This window comes from Bubalus bubalis, chromosome 18, assembly GCF_019923935.1.
Source record: "Bubalus bubalis isolate 160015118507 breed Murrah chromosome 18, NDDB_SH_1, whole genome shotgun sequence".
Lineage (NCBI taxonomy): Eukaryota > Metazoa > Chordata > Mammalia > Artiodactyla > Bovidae > Bubalus > Bubalus bubalis.
The window spans coordinates 49076948-49093739 of NC_059174.1; the positions used below are offsets into that span (position 1 = coordinate 49076948).

The 16792-nt window shown below is 52.4% G+C and overlaps 2 protein-coding genes across 4 annotated transcripts; both read right to left on the reverse strand.

Annotated features, from left to right (window-relative positions):
* Positions 1-1784: 1784 nt before the first annotated feature.
* SERTAD1 (SERTA domain containing 1) lies at positions 1785-7793 on the reverse strand. The gene is made up of 3 exons (XM_006050057.4): positions 7688-7793; positions 4564-4667; positions 1785-2838 (listed from the first exon to the last, which is right to left on the reverse strand). The coding sequence occupies exon 3, from the start codon at positions 2836-2838 to the stop codon at positions 2119-2121; it is 720 nt and encodes a 239-aa protein (XP_006050119.1). The 5' UTR covers positions 4564-4667; positions 7688-7793; the 3' UTR covers positions 1785-2118.
* Positions 7794-11783: 3990 nt separating this feature from the next.
* Positions 11784-16089, reverse strand: SERTAD3 (SERTA domain containing 3). 3 transcript variants are annotated; one of them, XM_025269121.3, is made up of 2 exons: positions 15703-16089; positions 11784-13050 (listed from the first exon to the last, which is right to left on the reverse strand). In XM_025269121.3, exon 2 carries the CDS (start codon positions 13042-13044, stop codon positions 12448-12450), a length of 597 nt encoding a protein of 198 aa, XP_025124906.1. In that variant the 5' UTR covers positions 13045-13050; positions 15703-16089; the 3' UTR covers positions 11784-12447. The 3 variants fall into 3 exon arrangements, with proteins under 3 accessions (XP_025124906.1, XP_006050120.3, XP_025124905.1); XM_006050058.4 differs by lacking the exon at positions 15703-16089 and adding an exon at positions 15096-15300; XM_025269120.3 differs by lacking the exon at positions 15703-16089 and adding an exon at positions 15198-15221.
* Positions 16090-16792: the final 703 nt, after the last annotated feature.

Below are 16792 nucleotides of genomic sequence, written 5' to 3' on the forward strand. Positions count from 1 at the left end.
ACGTTTGTGGCAGCCCCTTCAAAATGGAGCCTGTGTGCAGTACAGGACCTGGACAACTGTACACGGAGACTGGGGAGAGGGGAGCATCCCTCACCAAACAGGCATAGGGGTAGACGGGGCCATCGTTGACAAACTGCCTGCGTCAGTAGGCATCACAGATTATCCCCCAATCTGGCACTCAGAGACACCATCAGAAATAGGTCCTCACGGTGTTGTAAACAGAAGGCATTGCTGACCCCGCACGGGGGACTCCTTGACCCCCGGTCAGGTCACAAGGGAATCTTAAGGTAGTGACAGGACAGACCCCCTCCCCCAGACTGGGCACCAGGGGGCATTGCTGAGCTCAGCCTACCCCCAAGGTCTGGGTCTGGGTCAAAATCGAATCTGAGTCCCACTGCCCAGGGGCTGGAGCCCCCAGGTGTTGGAGTCAGGCACCCGGAAGACCCTGAACTGGGGCACCAGCTCCCTTTGGGGCATTCCCACTCCCCTCCCGGGGCCACCCCATCCACTTCCAGAAATGGGCACGACTTCCTCCGCTCCTCCAGGAAGCTCTCCTGTGCCCGCCCCTTCCAGGCCCGCAGGCCCGGCCGAAGCTGCCCGCCTCTCCCCCTCCCTCTCCCCTCTTCATCCTCCCGCCTTCCTCCGTTTCCACCCCAGCTTCAGCCTCCCCGAAGCTTCCGGCCAGAGTGGAGGCACCCGGGCCCCACGATTTGAAGTGTCCCTTTGCCGGGGTTTCCCGCATCCGAGACCCTGCCAGTCCGCTCAGGTCACCCTCCGCCCCTCCCCCAGCCCGCCGCCGCCCTCCCCCGAGGCCGCGTTCCCCGTGCCCCTCCCCCCTCCGGTACCCGGGGCGCGGCCCTGCCCCCACGGCCGCCAGGAAGGACGCCGCCTGGGTCCCGTGCCAGGCCTCTGAGTGTGCGGCCCCTCCCAGCCGGGCCAGGAATGCGGCTGGACGGCGGGGGCGGCGCAGACACCCGGCGCTCAGGCCGGCCCTATCACACAGGCCTGTCAGGCAGGTGGCCCCAGCCCGCCGGGCCTCAGAGTTTCTTCTAGAAGGAAAGCAGGATCCCTTGCCGTTCTTTCTGTCAAGCCACCACACTTAGTGGCTTTATTTCGGAATCGGCTTCCCAGCTGCCTTATCCCTAGCCCAAAGAGAGATTTGAGACCCGGAGTGGATTTTGTTTAAAACTTGCTGGAGTCTTTCTTTCACCATTTTCCTAGAGAACTGGCTCTCTGCGCTCAGAGGAGAGGCTCCATCCAGTCTTCAGCTCTGTGCTTTTATTTCTGATTCATTCTGAAAGCTCCTTCTGCACCACCAACACCCGCCCCCCCCCCCCCCCCCCCCCAACTCCAAGACACACAGGTAGACTCCAGGCAAGGTCTAGATTTCATTTTTAAACAGTGGCCCGAGGCTCCTCCTCCTCCACCACCACCCACCACCACCATTAGGTACACACATAGGCACAGGGGGAGACCTGACTGAGTATATTCCAGAAGTTTTCTAGAGAGCCAGTTTCCAGACCTAATTGGTCTGCTTCTCAGACCAAAAAACAGTAAAGTTTGAAACTTATCTCCCTAAGAGTTGACTTCTTGGAGCCTCAGTTTTCTCAACTGTAAAATGGGGATAATGACATGCCCATCTTGTTATGAGGATTAAATCAGTTAGCACATGTCAAGTGCTTAGAACTGTGCTGCATGCACAGTCCTCGCTTGATAAATGTTAGAGGTTTTCTACCACCCTCACCCTTGCCTTGGCTCAGAAACAAAGCAGTACACACACTTCAGACTTTCCAGGACTGGCTTTAATTTCAAAAAACAGGTTGGGGTCTCGTCCCACATCGTCGCAAATGTATACCAGGCTGTGCCTCTGGGGATTCAGCACAGGACCTGGTCCAATCACATTCCAGCCACCAGGCCCTGTCATTTCATCACAAGGGCCAATCCCAGACTCCCCTCCCCATCAGTCAGAGACAAGAGGATGGAGGTGACGTTGCCCAGGACTGGATTCTTTCTCTCCAAAGCCCCTCTCGAGGGAAGCCAGCTGTGTCTTTCCAAGGAGAGTTGGTCCAGCCAGCAGGCTCAGTTTGGACATCAGATCAACATCCTGGCCCAGAGGAGTCAACGCCCCGGCCCCGGTGGTCGCTCCAGCGCCTGTGTGCCCACCAGCACATCCATGAGGTAGTCCAGCTCAGCCTCGTCCAGATCTGGACCTACCTCCTTGCCTGGTCCATCTTCAGGGCTGGATTTGTGGCCCTCAGAGACTGGTGCCCAGAGTTCACTGTCATACATGGATGTGTCAATGTCCTCAAACAGGCCCTCGAGCCCATCGTCCAGCAGACAGCCAGTGGCTGGGCCCAGCAGGTCCAAGGCGCCCAGGCTGGGTGAGGCTCCCCCAGCAGGGCGGCCTAGTGGCCCCTCATCTACCAGGGGCTGTGGGGCCTGGCTCAGGCCCTCAATATGGCTGAGGTCCTCCAGGAGGCTGGCCATGGAGGCTGAGAGGGCAGCATCAGAGCTGGCCAGCAGGCTGTCAGCCACGCTGGGGGCTGTGGGTGGGGTGGGCACAGGTGGCAGGGCAGCCGTGGGTGCCATGGATGCCTGGATTCGCCGCAGTGTGTTCACCACCAGCACCAGGTGCCGCAGGTCCGGCTCACTTTGCCGCAGGCTATGATGGAGCTTGAGCACCGAAAGGTCAAAGAGAGAACTGGAGGCCACGGCTGGGGGTGCCTGAGCTACTGCTGAGTGGCTGGGATCCAGCCACCAGGCGTCCACTGCCAGGGTTTCCTTCTCCTCCTCCTCCTCCTCCTCCCGCTTTCGCTTCAGGCCCTTGCTCAGCATCATCTGTGGGGAGGGAAGAGTCATTCAGTTATGGAAAGCCAGTGTGAAGTTCTGACCATTGCTGTGTGATCTTGGGCAAAGCATTTAACCTCTCTGAGCCTACGTTTTCTTGGGGAAGCTTTAAAACATGGATGATAATTGTATCTACTTCCTAGAGTTGTTTTAAGGAATAAATGAGATTAAAAAAAGCACTTTGGGCAGTGTCTGGTACATAGCAATTACTCCTGTAAATAAGTACTATTGATAATAATTATTATTATCTATTTCTTCAATGAACTATGAAATGGCTAATGTGAAGTGTCCAATGTGAAAATGTCCAGTGTGAAATGTCCAATATTCAACTTTTTTTAACCTACAAAAGCAGTTTTTTCACATAGTTTAATCTAATATTTACTGAGTGTCTACTCATAGCATCAGACAATAAACAAACACAAGAAATGTACCGATGGTGCTAGGAAAATGCTAAGTTTCTGGAGAGTGGTCAGGGAAGGCTCCCCTGAGGAGGTGACATTTGAAATGAGCCCTCAAGTACAAGAAAGAATCAGCCATGGAAGAACCAGGGGGAAGGCATTCTGGGAATAACAACAGCAAAGGCAAAGAAAAGCCTAGAGACTGGATGAGTTTGAGCTGAAAAAAGGACTCTGTAGTCAGTGCGGGGGGTGGGGGGAGTAGGGGGGGTTGAGGGTGGAGTAGGGGGGATGTGGGGGGTTCGAGAGTAGGCAGAGGCAAGGAGCTTGGATTTTATTGGGGGGTGTGGTGGGAAGTCATTGAAGGGGTTTGAGCAGGGAGGACAGTGGTGTTGTGGACTGATGAGGTTTCCAGAAGATCCTCTTGGCTGCTAAGAGGCAGGGGGAGCGAGGAGGGGCGGGGAGAGTGGCCCTGAGATCCTTTCGGAGGCTACTGCAGTCTTTGGGGTGGGCGAAGACGGTGACTTGGGAGTATAAGGTGGCAGTGGACATGGAAGGAAGATGGTCGCTTCAGGATTTATTTGAGAGGCAGCGTGGACAAAGCTTGCCGGAAAATCCTGATGGGCACGGGGGTCAAGGAGAGAAGTTTGAAGACCCACACTTTCCCCGGGCTGGGTGCCCCTAACCCAACCTGCTTTTTTAAGCCAGGCAGCCTGAAGGGTACAGTACCCAGATCCTTGCCCAGGAGGACTTCAAGAATGACCCCCTCACACTACCCAAAACTTGGGTCCTCGCCTCCTTCCCAGCAGATCCGAGAGTCCGGAACCGCAGGAATTCAGCCCCCATCCCCGACTCCGCCCCCCCGGTCCCGGCGCCCCCTGGCGGCACCAGGCCGGCTTTCCCCGGGGATTCCGACTCTCCAGACCCGGGGACTCTTTACAGTGCCCCTCGGGAGGCGGTCATTTCTGCTTGCCACCAGGGACCGTGCGGGCCGGGATCCCCGGAGGGCCGTTCTGCCCTCTCGGCCTCCGCTCGCTTCCGGAAGGCAGTGGAGGCTACTCCTCCCGAAGCGGCGGCGGCGGCGGCGGGGGCGGGGGCGGGTGAGTCACGCAGCCGGAGCCAGGGAGCCGGCGCCTCCGCCCCCTTCCCGGGCTGCGGTGTGATTCACCCGCCAGGCCGGGGCGGGCGGCACGGAGAGGCCCGTGCGCCTCGATCCCGGGCAGCCCTGGCGCGCACCTGCCGGACCGGGGGATCGAACCTGCCAAAGGACCCCGCGGCCAGTACCCCTCTTTCCCCAGGCCTCTTCCCCTCATTTACATACCTAGTTCACCAGCTGCCAATCAGAAAGAAGAGGGAGCCACCCGCAGCCAATCAGGAAGCGGTGGCGGCAGCATTGCTCGCCCGCTCTGCTTCAGCAACCGGCGCCTGGGTTGAGAGACGCAGTTCTAACTCCAGCTCACGACTCCCGGCTCCTGACTCCCCTTAGTTACCGCCCACTCCCGTGGCAGCCCCGCCCTTCGCCCAGGGATTGGTCCTAGACGGTGATGGGCGGAGCCTGTAGAAGGCAGGCTAGAAAGAGGGGCGAGTTGTGTTTAGGGCGCATGTCCGGGAGGCTGCGTGAAGGGAGGGAGGAAGATAGGGTGGCTCTTGGCCCTGTAGGACGGTGGCGCGGTGGGGTTTTTGTCTCTCAAGCTGTGGACCCCTTCGCATCTGCCCACATCTGTATCACATCTGCCCACATCTGTATCACATCTGCACTTGTCAAACCCAATAATTGAGCTTACGCAAGCAGCCCCAACAGAGGTCTACACTCTAGGCCAGCTTAGTCCTGGGTTCAAATTCTGGTTTCTGAGCCCACAGAGTCTGTTAAAGGGGGATCTTTTTGCCTACCTCTTGAGAGTTGGGAAACTTAAAGTAAGGTATTATCTGTAAGAGCACTATATAAGCAAATTCTGGGTAGTTGAACTCAATCGTGGTTACAGACAGGAGTTAGGGGTAGGGAGTGGAATGGCACTGGAATCCCTGCCTGGGCTCCATTCCGTAAGTACAATAGCTGTGTGACCTTGACCAAGTGCTTTAATTCTTTAGGTTTTCTCACTTATTTTTTAAAATGAGAGAAATAGCCTCTGGCTCAGAGGATTGTTTTGAGGATTAAACAATTCCTGCACAATGCTGAGTGGTGTGTTAGGCGTCCTTTTTTCAGTAGTAATCTCTCTTGTAGTAAGAGCACAGGTGCTCAGTTCAAGGGGAGACATTCAGGGTGGGGTGCAGGTGGACAGGAGTTTAATACATGTCAGATAACCTGACAATGGGACTTACCTTCTTCAAATACCTCATTTGCTAATTCCTCATTTGCTAAGGGGAAGAACTGTTTGTGTATAAATCTTCTGACCAAAGTAAGCTATCAAAAATGCTAACTCAACTACTTGATTCAGGCAACCATTTTCAATGGATGCTCACCCTTTGGGGTGAAAAGTTAATGGGGAACAGGATCTCGACAGTTTCCAAAGCATCATCCCACAGATTCCTTGCTAACTGCAAAGGGGGAAATATCCTTTTATGATGGGAAGAGGAGGTGCTCAGCACCTTAACTATATAATGAAACTTTGCATCCACAGCAGTGGGATGCCCGGACACTGGGTGGTACCTGATGTGATGCATTAGTACACAACATTCGTTGTGGAGTTTCCCTGTTACATTTCATAAAGTGAGTCTCAAGCGTCTAGGCCCAAACTTCAGCTTACAGGGAACACAGAATGACAATATTAAACACAAAAACAATCAGACAAATACACAATGTGGGAAGTCTACGGCAAGACTGGGCTGTTCTTCCAAAAATTCAATTTCAAGAAACCACAGAAAGGGATTAGTGAGGTTAGGGGGAGGATGTTTCAGAATAAAAGATACTGTATAATTTCTTTGTTACAACCAAATAGGCATGTGAACCTCCCTTAGACTCTGCTGCTGCTGCTAAGTCACTTCAGTCATGTCTGACTCTGTGCGACCCCATAACAGCAGCCCACCAGGCTCCCCGGTCCCTGGGATTCTCCAGGCAAGAGTGCTGGAGTGGGTTGCCATTTCCTTCTCCAATGCATGAAAGTGAAAAGTGAAAGGGAAGTCGCTCAGTCGTGTCCGACTCTTCGTGACCCCATGGACTGCAGCCTACCAGGCTCCTCCGTCCATGGGATTTTCCAGGCAGGAGTACTGAAATGGGGTGTCATTGCCTTCTCCGCCCTTAGACTCTAGTATGCGGTAAATTCTATAAAGGATGTTCTTAAGAAAATTGGGCAGACTTGAATATAGGCTGGATACTAGGTGATATTATGAAATTCTTAATTCTGTCATATGTGAAATAGGACTGTGGTTTGTAGTTGAGTGTCCTTAATCTTAAGAGATGCCTGCTGAGCTATTAGGGGTACAATGTTCAGATGTCTGCCATACACTCTCCAGTAGTTCAGCAAAAGAAAAAAACAGACATATAAACATACACATAAGGAAATAGAATGTTAACAACTAAATCTAGGTGAAAGGGTATTCAAGTGCTCAGAAACATACTTTTTTTTTTCATCTTTTTTCTCTGCTTGAAATTTTTCAAAATGAATAAAGGGTAAAATGCTAATTAGAACCAGGCCCCTGTTAGGCAAATTCACATAATTATCTTTTTGGCTTGGAAAAAGGAGACTCAGAGTCTCCAAGTGGCTCTTTCCAGGTCATAAAGAGAAGAGCTCATAGGCATCTGATTAGCGTGTGTTTATTGAGCACCTAGTATGTGGTGGGCAGTTGTAGACAAAGGGGGCACAGCACTTGATACGCCTCATAGGGTCTCTCTTCTCATGGAACAGGGGACGGATGGAGTGGAAAGAGAAAAGAAATATGAAAACAAATGAATTGAGCACTTTCTGTGTGCCAGGCACTGACGATATGGCCGGAACATTAGAAATAAAAATCCCTGATGTCAGGAGGTGGACAATAAACTGCATATAGCAATGATTTAGTATCTTAGAGGGTGATAAGTGAAAAGGAAAAGCAGAGCAGGAGAAGAGTAATGAAAGGGGGTGCAGTTTGGACAAAGAGCTGGTGGTGGAGGGTTTCTCTGAAGAGGTGACATCCACTGAGTAGAGACTTGATGAAGTGGGAGAGGTGGTAAAGCTCTGGAAGAAGCGTTCCAATCAGAGTAAAGGGCCAGTGCAAAGGCCCTGAGGTGGGGAGGTAGGGTCGCTGCGGCCAGGGAGGAAGTCAGAGAAGTTTTCAGGCCCTTCAGAGCACTCGGCGAACCTTTTGTTTTTTATTGAGTGGGATGAGAAGATCCTGGAAAATCATTAAATGAGGAAGATACTTTCTGCTTCTTTCTGTTCTTTCTGCTTTCTGTTCAGTGACTTAAAAACACACATACACACAAATAGGACGGGTTAGGGTTAGGGTTAGAGATGCTAGGAGAGAGGTACCTGCAGCCGAAGTGGTCCGGGAGAGCCTCCCTGAGGAGGTGACTGAAGAGCTGAAATCAGAAAGTGGAAAAGAAATTCAAAGGGCTAGGGGGAGGGAAACAGAGAGAGGCCGGGCCTCGAGAAATGAAACCAGAAGCGGAGCCAACGTCCCGGGAGGCCTGGGGAGGAGCCTCCGCCAGCAGGGGAGGGAGAGGGGCTAGGGGGGTTCGGGAGAACGCCCCGCCCCCAGCCGGCCGCTCCACCCCGCCCCTGGGGAGAGAGGAGGCGCCGGCCCGGCTCCCAGGCAGAGTGGGCAGGTGGGAGGGGCCAAGGTGGCCGAGGCCCATCCCCCAACGCGGGACCGAGGCGGAGGGCAGGTTGCGGAACGCGGACTCTGCCCTCAGGGACCCGATTTCTTCTGCGGGGCCAGCCCTTCCACTTCTCTCGCCAGTTTTCTGACGGCTGTAGCTGGGCCTCTCTGAGCCTCAGTTTGATCATCTGGAAAGTGGAGGTGCTCCTCATACTGGCCTCACCGTGGTCCTAACAAACTCCACGATTCCTCATCATTCCTGTATCTTTGGGCTTCCCTGGAGGCTCAGACGATAAAGAATCCGCCTGCAACGCGGGATTTTGGCCTTTCCTGGTGTCTCAGACAATAAAGAATCCGCTCACAATGCGGGAGACCTGGGATCGATCCCAGTTTGGGAAGATCCCCTGGAGGAGGGTATAGCAACCCACTCCAATATTCTTGCCTGGAGAATCCCATGGACAGAGGAGCCTGGCGGGCAACTTTCCATGGGGTCGCAGAGTCAGACACGACTGAGCGACTAAGCATACACCTGTATGTTTAGGGCAAAGATAGTTCATGTAAAAGTGAGTCTGGGGACTTCCTGGTGATTCTTAGCTAAGACATCCTGCTCACAATGCGTGTGGCCAGGGTTTGATCCCTGGTCAGGGAATTAGATCCAACATGCTGGAATCAAGAGTTCCCATGGTGCAGCTCCAAGATCTGGTGTGTCACAACTAAAGACTCTACATGCACAGCCAAATAAATAAATTAAATAAATGAATATTGGGGGGGGGGGGGGAAAGTGAGTCTCCTTCCTGCACAGCCAGCCTTGCCTTCCATCTCACTCAGGGTAAAGCTCTAGCCCTCCCTACGGGACTCTACAACACCCTACAGGACTTGTCCCCTCAAACTCTGTCATCTTGTCTCCTAGTACTTGCCTCCTTGCTCTCTCTACTCCAGCCACATGGATGTTTGCTAAGTTATTCAGTCGTGTCTGACTCTTTGCTACCCCATGCACTGTAGCCCACCAAGCTCCTCTGTCCATGGGATTCTCCAGGCAAGAATACTGGAGTGGGTTGCCAGGCCTTTCTCCAGGGGATCTTCCCAACCCAGGGATTGAATCTGAGTCTCTTACATCTTCTGCATTGGCAGATGGGTTCTTTACCACTAGCTCCACCTGGGAAGCCCCACTGACCTCCAAATGGTCCTTTAAACTCCCAAATAATGCTCTGACCACAGGGCCTTTGCACTGGCTGTTCCTGCTATAGGGATTGTATCCCCACAGATTCACAAAGATCACGTCTCACCTCTTTCAGGTCCCTCTCAAATTTCATCTTGTCAGTGAGGCCTTCTTTGGCCTCCCATCTAAATAACAACATCCCCATCACTTTCTTGCTTTTTCTTTGTAACATTTGTCACTACTTGACAGACTACATTTTACTGTTTATTTCAGTGTATATTTCAGCCTCTCCCACGATGATGTTTTATGAGAGTGGGAACTCTATTTTGTTCATGTTTTTGGAAGAGTGCCAGGTCCACATAGGCACTCAGTAAATCTGAGCAATTATTGGAATCTTTGGTGTGCAGCAAGCGCCCTCTTACACACTTTGCATGATCGCTTAATGAGGCAGATACTACTCCAGGTGTTGAGGGTGGGACATGATGTGTTTGAAGAGCATCAGAAAATGCTATGGGGGAGGTGAGTCGAGAGAGGTGGCAGGGACGTTTGGCTATCTCAAGATTGGGAGTTCATCTTCTCAACAACAGCAAAAAGAAAAAAGAAAAAGTTTGAGTGTCCACCTGTGCCAAGGGTAGTTCTGTGCAGTACCCAACCCCTTCCTCTGAAAGATTTCTCCAACAGACCAGAAGCCTAACCATAAAGAGGTCATAAATAACTTGAGATTGGATAGGTACTACTAGGGCTTCCTCGATGGCTCAGTGGTAAAGAATCTGTCTGCAATGCAGGAGATGCAAAAGGCTCTGGTTCCATCCCTGGGTTGGGAAGATCCCCTCGAGGAGAAAATGGCAACCCGCTCCAGTATTCTTGCCTGGAAAACCCCATGGACAGAGGAGCCTGGCAGGCTACAGTCCAAAGTGTCACAAAGAGTCGGACACGACTGAGTGGCTGAGCACAAGGTACTACTAACAAAGTCAAAGAATGTGAAGTGGGGTTGGGGTCGGGGTGCACCTGGACATGTTGAGCTAGGAAGGGCGGGGAAGACCTCTCCGAGAAAGAGACATTTGTGTGGGTGAACTTATGCAGGAAGTGTCCTCTGGGCAGTTAACAACAGGTGCAAAAGCCCTGGGGTCAACTGGAGTTGTGTGAGGAGTGGAGGAGAATCAGAGCTAAAACTAGGGAAGCTAGGTGCAAAATTGTCAGGCCTTGCATGGATTGGGGTTTTATTCCGAGTGTGGGTTTCCCCGATGGCTCAGTGGTAAAGAACCTGGCTGCCAATGCGGGAGACGCAGATGTGCGTTTGGTCCCTGGGTTGGGACGATACCCTGGAAGAGGGAATGGCAACCCACTCCAGTATTCTTGCCGGGATAATCCCATGGACAGAGCAGCCTGGAGGACTGTGTCCATGGGGTGGCAGAGTCGGACACGACTGAGTGAGCAAGAAGTCACCTAGAGGTTTAAGTCGGAGTCAGACATGGGCATGTGCCTTCTGATCCCCTTGACCACCTCCTTTCTTTCTCCGGATTGGCACCCACCTGTCAGTTACCCAGCTGTTTTCAGAGTTAGATGCAATGCCTCTCTCAGGGTGAGAATCTGGCTTTGAGCCAGAAAGCAAAGGCAAAATCCCCTTCCTTTCCCTGCATGTTACACCCACAAGTGGTTCCTCCTTGTATCCTTTCCAGAAAAGTCCCTAAATGCAGCATAAGCTTACCTGTTGTCATGTTTTCAAAGGTCTCTGTGGAGGCCTAGCCAGTGCAGCAGTATACATCACATCTTCCCTAGCCTCCCTTCTTTTCCCCTACTCTTGCCAGCCTGGGGTTGCACCTCCTAAATAAATCATTGGAACCTGGACTGTACTTCCTAGCCAACAGTTTTGTAGAAAGATCTGCTGTTAGTGCTGGGGATCTCTGAGCATTTTCATTCTCCTCTGGGCCTCTGTAGCACATTTCCTACAAAATAAATGGGCTGATTTTTAGTTTTTTCATTTAAAAATATTTTTCATTTAAAAATATTTATGTTTATCTATCTGGCTGTGCCAAGTCTTAGTTGTAGCATACGTGATCTGTAGTTACAGCGCTGAATTCTTAGTTGTGGTATGTGGGATCTAGTCCTCTGACCTGGGCTTGAACCTGAGTCCCCTGCCTTGCAAGCACCGAGTCTTAGCCACTGGACAGGCAGGGAAGTCTCAAAGGGCTGACTTTTAAGTGTCCGGGAGCCCTATCCTTTGACATGTTAATTCATGTGACCCAGTTTCTCCTTCCTGTGTCCACCATGTGGCTGGGGAGTCTAAATCTACAAAGCAGCAATGAATATAATAGTTAAGAAGGCTCTGGAGGTAGCCTGAATTTGAGTTCTAGCTCCTTGGTCCTTACTCTTCCTGAGCAAGTGACTTGACCTCTCTGAACCTTAACCTCCTCTTATGTAAAATGTGGTAACAGTATCTATTTCAGTATAATCATGAGGACAAGATGACTTAATTCAAATAAAGTAGGTAGAACAGTGCTCTTAGCGTTCAATAATGTTAGTGGTCTTAACATTCAATAAATACTGTATCTAATAATATACCTGCCCCAACTTTGACTGGAAAGGGGTACATGCCCCTAAGGATACCAGGTCCCTCCCACTGACCTACAAAGAAACTTTAGGCAATATCACCCCTTCCAAAATACTTTTATTAAAAAAAAAAAAAAAAAAATCATTACAAACAATCAAACAAACAAACAAACAAAAACACCACAAAACCCGCTTTTCTTTTAAATAATGCGGCATGGAGCAGTTTGGTTTCCACCCTATTGCACGTGGTCCGGCCTGGTCATGAATCAGGAGGCTGCTGGGACTGGGGTCCTGCGAAGGAGGTGGGGTTCAGCCTGGGGGAGGAGGCCAGCCTCTCCCACTACCTGGAGGTGCCATGAGGCAGAGGCTGGGTTTCCATAGCAACCAGGTAGCACATCCCTGTCATCCTTTGACAGGCCCAGCTTATCTTCCCTGAGGCCCCAGTGACACAAGGGGAGTCGGAACTGGAGGAAAAGGCAGAAGAAATGTGGAAGTGGGAAATCAGACTCCTGGAAACAGAGTCTCATTAAGGCATTTGGAACAGATAAATTAATTCAGGAAGACCCACCTTCACAGAAGGCTGAGATAACCAGACACACACACACATGCAAGACAATTTGTGGAACCCTGAAGTGGGAGGAGAGGAGGCCACTGCTTAGAGGCCCCATCAAAACACACACACGCACACAGAATTGCATCCAGGGAGTCATCCCACCAAGGCTGGGATGAGGAAGGAGCCCTCCCCTGCCCCCCATCAAAGTTTTAGGATCCCAGAATGATTTCCATGATGTGATCTAGTTCATTCCATTCCCAGGACCCTGGGGCACAGAAAAGGTTGTGAGGAGGTTCTGGTGGGGCCACTGCAGGCTCCTTCTCCACTGCGGATGTGTCGATGTCCAGGAAGAAGTCATCCAGGCCTGAGTCCCCCAGGTACCGGGAGCTCAGAGCTTCTAAGAAGACTGGATCGGGCTGGGGAAGCACTTCATTCTGGGGGCTTGGGGGAGCTGCTGGATTCTGAGGTGGCTCGGTCTCATCCATGGAGGTCTCCAGCTCCCGGAGAATAGAGCCAATGGTTGCCGACAGCGAGAAGTCCTCCTCGCCCAGGAAGAGGGGCTCTGGGGGCAGGGCAGGTGCAGGAGTCAGGCAAAGCGCCGCTTGGAGCTGCTGGAGGGTGTTGTGGATGAGGACGTGCCTGCGAAGGCTGGGTGCTCGGGGGCCTAGACTTCGCTGGACTTTGTCTAGGGAGATGCGGAGCAGGGCTTGCTGGTAGCTCCGCAGGCCTGCTGGACTCCAGTCCCACTTCTCATCCTCTTCTTCTTCCTCCAGATCTGAGTGCTTCCTCTTCAAGCCTCCTACCATGATGCCCTAGGGAGAGAAGAGGGGCAAATAAGACACAGCAGGGCTAATTCAAATCCCAAATCTCTAGTATGACTATTGTTGATTTGTAATGATCCAAACTTCAGTTTTTGCATCTAAAAATTAAGATAGTATGAGTCTCACAAGGCTAAGAAGAAGAGTCAGTGAATGTGATTAAGAAAATTAGATCTCAGGACTTCCGTGGTGGTCCAGTGGCTAAGACTTCACGTTCCCAGTGTAGGGGGCCCAGGTTTGATCCCTGGTCAGGCAACTAGATCCCAATGCCCCAACTAAAAGTTTGCATGCTGCAAGGAAGACAGAAGATCCACATGCGTCAACCAAGACCCAATGCAGCCAAATAAACAGATAAAAATATTAAAAAAAAAAATACACCAAAATCTGGACTTAAATATAGCTGGGTTTGAATCCCACTTACTTGCCCGTGTTGCCTCAGTGAGTTTAACTCCTTGAGACTCAAATTTCCTCATATGCAAGATAAGGATCCTAACTCAAGTCCCCCTAAATCTTAAAGTTGTTCTTTTGACAATACTCTTTTCTTCAAGTGTGACAGATACAAGACAGGTGTTGAGCACAGAGCTATGGCCTTGAAGCAGAGAATCCTGGGTCTGAATTCTGCTTTTCACACTGCTCAGTTGTGTGATCGTGGGAAGTAATGTGACATCACGCACTTCAATGAACGAGAGTTAACTGCTATTTATTTATGAAATATTTTTGAGTGCCTACTACATTCCAGCCACCTGGAGCCCTGTTAAGGCACCTATCTGTGAAGACGCTTCTTTCCACATGGAAGATATTTCTGTCCATGCCCTCATCCTAACTGACTGGGAACGTGCCCAACGACAAGGTATGGGGCCTCCCTCATTCCCTCTGCGGACGCCTTCAGGTTCCCCCTGGGCGAGCCCCACAGGAAAACTTGCTAGAACCGACTCACGCCAAGCCCCGCCTCCACCAGTCCATCCAACCAGATCTCGGCCCTCTGCAGGCCCCGCCCTCTCTACGGTTCCCCTTTCAGCATTCAGACACGCCCCAATTTGGCCCAGGGGTTTCTGGGAAATGTCGGCCAATAGCCACCAGGTACACGAACTGACGTTGAGCAAGCACTACAACCCCCGGACGGCTCCGCACGCCACAGGGACTAGCCTTCCCCGCCCTGCCCCCCCGGGGCATGCGCACAGGGGCCCAGGGTACGTGGGGGAAGGGAACCCGGACGTCCAGCTGCCTGGCGATTGCCAAGCCCCGCCCTCCGCTGCCTCCTGGGCTGCGGGTCTGAGCTCCACGCCCTGAACACCCCTCCCCCACTCCAGACTTGGGCTCTAAAACTGCTTTCTCCCGGCCCTTTGGAACCGCAGAAGGTCCTGGATTCTTCACTCAGGCTGCTCTCGGGTCCAGAGACCCAGGACCCCAGCACAACGCTCAAAGACTTACAAATGCGCTCCGATTCACTCCGTTCGGGACACTAAGTATCTCAGTTACGAGATCGTCTCCCGTCAACGTTCCTCTATTCTCCCGTCTTTGAAACGCTTTTCGACTTCATCTCCAGTCTCCCACTGTGACTTCCAAGACCCGACAGGGAACTCTCCCCAGAACCCGCTCTCCGACACTGCGTCTGGGAGACCCAGAGTCCTTGTCCCTATTTCTCTCGCTTCTCCAAAGGTCCAGGATCCCAGCCCAGCCCCTCACACCTTTCCCTAAACACTAGAGCCCCGAATTCAACCTGTCCCAGAGACCAGAACTGTCCTAATTTTTAGCTTCCTACCCCAAATTTTCCTTCTCTAGTTTTCTCGCTTCTCCAAACACCCTATCTCCCAGCTTCAAACTTCCTCCACTTGAAAATTTTGTCCCCCACCCCCAAAACTCTGTCTTCCGTGCAAGGATCTCGAAACCCCGGTCCCTAAACCCTCTCTTCAACCCCTATTATCACCCTGAATCTGCGCCCCCTACTCTCGCTCATACCCCGCCTCCACAACTCTCGAGGGAGCGCCTCCACTTCCCTCATCTCAAGGCAGATCCCAAGTCAGGTAGCCACACCTCACCTCAGCTGCCAGGTTCGCAACCACCACCTCCGGGAACGCCCGCGGCTTAGCGACCCTCCAGCTTTGGGTAGGGGCCTAGTTCACCTCCCCCGGGCCTCTCACCCTGGTCTCAGGCCCACCCAGCTCCGCCCGGGAGCCGAGCCGCGAGTAACGATTGGCTGGAGTCCTGCCGGCCGCGGGGCGCGGACTGCTGGGCGGGGCCATCCGCTAGTCGCCAGGAGACGCCCCACCCGCCCTCCCCTCCCTTGCTTCGCGGACCAATTAAAGGATTCCGACTGGCCGGGGCCACGTCTCTACAGAGCGGAGGGCACATCAACGCACTTTCCTTTAACTTAGCTACTATTTTCGCTCTTGCTCTCTGCGATCCCTTTATACCAGGCCAGGACCGCGTCGCGAAGCAAAAGCTGGCTGGCACTGCCCACTCAACCCGCGTTCGGGGCTGGAGGGGCTGAGCGTCTCGCTGAGACCGCGCCCATTGGATTCAGAGGGCGGACGCAGCGGGGAGGATGACGCATTGACGATCAGCCAATAGTTTGGCGCGGCCTATGTTGCCTGGGCGATCGTAGCCCCGCCCCTCACCTCCCCTGTCCTGCCCCTCACACTTTACCCGAAGCCTTCTTCTTATAAGGACTTCTCTGGCCTGTCTTCTGGTGGTGCCTCATGCGTCTTCCTAATGCCCTCTCTTTCCGCTCTCAGGGTGGCACGTCTGCTGCTGGAGACTGGTTTATGGCTCCCCACTGTCATGGGGACAAAGTTCAATCTCATTTTTGTCTCAAAGCCCTTCAGGTCTGGCCAGATACAAACTCCTGCTTGCTCGCTAAAATCCTGCCACACTCTGACTTTCTGTATTTCTAAAATGGCTTCAAGTGCACTCCACCATCAAGAACACAGAGATTCTGTTTTCTTCCCTGCTTTATCCACAGTGCCTACAACAATCCCAGAAACATAGCTGCTGCTGCTACTGCTAAGTCGCTTCAGTCGTGTCTTACTCTGTGCGACCCCATAGACGGCAGCCCACCAGGCTCCACCGTCCCTGGGATTCTCCAGGCAAGAACACTGAAGTGGGTTGCCATTTCCTTCTCCAATGCATGAAAGTGAAAGGTGAAAGTGAAAATGAAGTCGCTCAGTCGTATCCGACCTTCGCGACCCCACAGACTGCAGCCTACCAGGCTCCTCTGTCCATGGGATTTTCCAGGCAAGAGTACTGGAGTGGGTTGCCATTGCCTTCTCCGCAGATACATAGCAAGTACTCAGAAATGGAAGGGAAGAAGAGGCCTCTGGATCTTTAAACTTGTGTCCCCATTCTGAAAACACACCCTCATTTCCCAGAACCCAAAATTCTCATCAGAAACTCATTCCAAAGGATTCCTTCTCTTGGAAGCCTCCCTTGAAGCTCCAGGATGGGTTGGGGCCTTTTCTGGGCTCCCTTGGTGTCCTGTGTTGTTTCTCCCATCCGGGTTCTGACTCTTCTGCTCCTGCCACTGCATCTTGGCCCTGGGCTGTCACTATCTAGACTGTGGACCCTCTGATATACCAAGGTTATCTCAGGCTCCCACTGCTTGGGCCACAGCATCACCTCCCACAAGGCTGGACACAAAGCAGGTACCCAGTGAAAGTTTGTAAAATGCCTAGACAATGTGATTGAAAGAAATAAGAGGGCAGAAATAAAACAGTGCTAGTGCTGTGAAAGCCTGAAC